Source organism: Galeopterus variegatus, unplaced genomic scaffold (genome assembly GCF_000696425.1).
Source record: "Galeopterus variegatus unplaced genomic scaffold, G_variegatus-3.0.2 Scaffold5166, whole genome shotgun sequence".
NCBI classification, from domain to species: domain Eukaryota; kingdom Metazoa; phylum Chordata; class Mammalia; order Dermoptera; family Cynocephalidae; genus Galeopterus; species Galeopterus variegatus.
In genome coordinates, this window is record NW_007731277.1 from 127,043 (window position 1) to 131,273 (window position 4,231).

The following is a 4,231-nucleotide window of genomic DNA, read 5'->3' on the forward strand; positions in this document are numbered from 1 at the left end:
AGGGGATTGTCCGCAACATTGACCAAAACCTTTCCCAGATTTCAGCGCCATAATGAAAGAAAGTGAGCCAAGATGCTGGGTACTGTTCAAGCTTTATTAAAGGAAAAGAATCTGGTGGGCTGCGCTCAAAGTGGGGAACAGCCTGGGGCTGCCCTGAAAATGGGGGACAGCAGCTAACCTAGGGTGGTGGGAGCTTATATTGGTATGTTGGCGCCAAGAGCTGGGTGATGTAATTCAAGGGTGGGGATTGAGCTAGGTCATGGGAATGGAGAGTTCTGCACATGTGGAAACACCGAAAGTTTCATGTTCTCCGAAACCATGAGGCTTCTTGTAAGAGAGAACAGGGGAGAGGAGGGGAGGAGGTGGACAGCGCCATTTTGTACTTGGGCTTGTCTAAAATGGTGCTGGTTATGTTGCAGATCTATTAATATTTGCTGGTAACTTTATTAAAAGTTTGTTTATACCATCTTTGCAAGTTTTTTTATTTTATATATATAAAAAAAAATCAACCATGTAGAAATTACAAAGTGGGCTCACTAAATATATACTGTGGTAACTTTATTAAAAGTTTGTTTATACCATCTTTGCAAGTTTTTTTATTTTATATATATATAAAAAAAAATCAACCATGTAGAAATTACAAAGTGGGCTCACTAAATATATACTATTCTATATCCTGATCTTTTCACTCAATAATAGAGTGTGTACAGGTTTACATATGTAAATCTACCTCAAATGAAGAGCTCCACACAAACTTTTGAGAGTTGCATAATACTCTACTGAATGAATTTACAGTCATGTTTTTAACCAGTCCTCTGTTAAAAGACATTTAGGAAGTTTCAAGAATTTTCTTATTGCGAACAATGTTGCACTGTAGATCTGTGCACTAGTATTTCTTCAAGGTTCTGCAGAATACATCCCTGCAACAGTTTTACTGGTTCAAATAGTTCATGCATTTAAAATGTTGATAAAGGATGTTAGGGTGCCCTTCAGTAGCCTTGTACCATTTAGCCAAGTTGTCTAATTAGTCTTTGATAATGTAGCCATTGTCTTTAGAGAAGATAGACTCAACTTTATACTGATTGTAGATGGGAGAAATACTGAGCTTAATATTTTTATATCCTTTTATTTTCATAATTTTCAAGTATGAAGGCTAAAAATCAAAACTGCTTTTGTTTCCAAATTGGCAAGGTTAACTTCGAATTTATTACCCAGAGCGTATGATACTTTGTGGATCAGCAATAATTAGGTTTAAAAGCACCAGGTGAATCCTGGGAACACCATTCCCCTGAAAGGGATTCTGCAATTCACCTAACTAAAGATCTGGAATAGGAGAGCTCTGGGAGAGTCTGGGCAACCAACCTCTTAACGAGTTATGGTGCCTTAACTGTGATCATTAATATGGATTCATTTATTTCCCTGGATATAAGATTCTTCTCCTAGATAAAATCCTGTGTAGATGTCACGCAACATGATACCTCCAAAAACAGACAACCCTTAACTTGCAAGTGCTCAGTTTACAGAATGTCTTTTGTGTATAAACAGCTGCCCTAGTCCAAGGTCTTACCTGTACCTTACTGCTGGAAATGACCAAGATACCTATCTTTCTCCACTGGCTTAGCATCTGAATTCTCATGAGAAATTGCTGTTTAAAATTCTTCATAATTCAATACTGCCTAAACTATATGGTCTTTTGTCCATTATCCTGGTAATAGTACCTCCTTTTAAAACTCTGTGTGGAAAAATGCCCTGGAAATTCCTGATAATAGTTCTACAAACTAACATTTGTACAACAATAGGCTAATAAATTAGTAACTGCCTATATTGGTATTTCTCTTAAATGGGAAGCTAGCCCTATAGTTTTGTAAAACACACGTTCATTTTGATATCCACAGCATACATTAAAGAATATGCCCATCTCACATTTCTCCACAATTCTTCTTAGCTATTGGGGAAGGGTGTGCATACCCAAATCTACATCTGCACCAGAACAGTTTTTGTTTTAAGTCAAATATTTGAAAGAATATTGTGAAAGAAGCCATTGAGAGTTATCATTAATAAATTACTAAGTTGAAAATCAGCAGTAGTTCTTATCATAGCTGAAGTTAGCTAGTTAAAAAACTTAAGAAGGTGGCCTCCCTGAGACAGGAGCTAACATAGAGCAAGGATGAAACATTGACTAGAAAGGATGATTGTTCTAGAAGAATGGCTTAATGGAACATGCTAACTGACAGTGTAAATTGCTTAATTATTGCTGCTTTTAGCAGTAAGCTATTTCATTTAAACTATCTGGAAACATGATCTTCATTGTCAGGTTTCTGTTTAAGGTTTAGTAGATCAGTTTATGCTAAGATGGAAGCTCTAGGCATTGTTTCACATCACCATGAGTCACCCATTTAATGGGACAAGGCCCTCCATCTCTGTTTCCCTTATGAAGAAGAGAAGCACTACTGTTGGCATGAGGCCCACTCTTTCAGAATACAATTTCTCCATTATGTTGGCACACTTTGGTGTTTTCAGCCCCACTTTTTTATTATGAAAATCCTCAAAGTTATAGAAAAATGAAAAGAATGATACAGTGAAAACCTATGAAATATATCCCACCCACATACTACAGTTGTTATTTTGCCATGTTTGCTTTATTATTTATGTGTATACTTTTATTGCTTATAATGTCATTATCTGGACAAGAACATGTTAATAATAAATATCCAGACCATTTTTGTATTTCCTTAGTTGTCCCAATAATGTCTTTCATAGCCATGATTCTTTTTTTTAACCGGTATCAATTTAGGTTTATATACTTGTGGTCTTTTTAGACTTTTTTAGAGTATAGTCTGATAGAATATCACACATTCTGAACATGTCTGATTGTCTCCTTAAGGTTTTAATTTATTCCTGTATGCCTATATTTCTTATAAACCGAAAATCAGTTCTAAGGGCTTGATTATACAACATTTTGGGCAAGAAAATGGTGGTGGTGATTACTTCCTATTTCATCCCCTCAGAAAGTACATAGTGTCAGATTGTCCCACTTTTAGTAAAGCTAAATTTGATCACTTGGTTAAAGTGGTCACATCAAATCTCTGAAAAGTAAAAGTACGTATTTTCCTTTACAATTAGTAAGCAAGCCATGGCTGTGCTTTGCAGTCTTTTAGATCATGACAAGTCATTTTTATTAATGGTAATGTTTAAAAGCTTTAAAGAGGTCTGCCCCAGTTGAATGGACAAAAGCCTGTTAGTATCTGGAGGCAGAAGCCGTGGAGTGAGAAGTGTGGCACAAAAAGGATACTGAAAAGAAGTGGAGTGTTAGTAGTGAATTTGTTGAACATTCTCTGGTTATATGGGATTATCTGAGAAGAGTTCATTTCTGCCAAAGCATCAAGATTGGAACAGGGCAGCTAAAGCTGAAAGGAATCCTGAATCTTCTTGGAAGGAAAGGTAATCTACTGTATGGCAATTTCCACAGTGTGAGTATCCTCATTAATTAGCTTCTTGTTTTTTTTTTTTTAAGGCCAGAAAATCAGTCCAGAAGGAAAAGCTAAAATTCAACTTCAGCTGGTCCTGCATGCAGGGGACACAACTAACTTCCACTTTTCCAATGAAAGCACAGCAGTGAAAGAGCGAGATGCAGTAAAGGACCTTCTTCAGCAGCTGCTGCCCAAATTCAAGAGGAAAGCAAATAAAGAACTAGAAGAGAAAAACAGGTGAAGGAGAAAACGAAAAGCCTTTTGAAGAGATAACAGTTTTTCTCTAGTCTCCTAGTACAGTAATAGCTTGTTACCTCTTCCCCCTTTTGCTGTGATATTGTAATACAGGAAAATATGGGCTTTGGTATCTTTGTGTGTTTGATTTTCAACTTCAGCATCTTATTAGCTGTGTGACTTTGGGCAAATGAGAATATGCAAACCCAGAGTTAAATTAACTGCATCAAGCCTAATATCTGCTTAGAAGCAGAACTGAGATTAGAAGGTGCTACAGTTGCTTAATTTTTTTTCCCAGTTCTCTGTCACAGAGAAGACGCTAAACTGTTAGAAGTGTGCTTGTGAACAAGAAACCTGAAAGAATTCATACTGTTAAAAAGTGAGACAGCATGTAAAATGAGAATTTCTGATGAGAAGTATTTCATCACCAATATCTTTCAGGCCATCAGGGCTTACAGCTCCAGGTGCTTAACACCATAAAAAATTAATTGCTGGAAAATCTCAAGCATGCCATTTCTCTTACTCAC

The 4,231-nt window shown here is 36.5% G+C and overlaps 1 protein-coding gene across 1 annotated transcript in view; it reads left to right on the top strand.

The window, feature by feature from the left end:
- The window catches only part of GTF2H1 (general transcription factor IIH, polypeptide 1, 62kDa), a 47,752-nt gene that overhangs the window by 16,594 nt on the left and 26,927 nt on the right, over positions 1 to 4,231 (top strand). Inside the window, exon 3 of the mRNA XM_008589034.1 lies at positions 3,515 to 3,707. Within this exon, the coding sequence (XP_008587256.1) occupies positions 3,515 to 3,707 (193 nt within the window). The remainder of the gene's footprint in view (positions 1 to 3,514; positions 3,708 to 4,231) is intronic.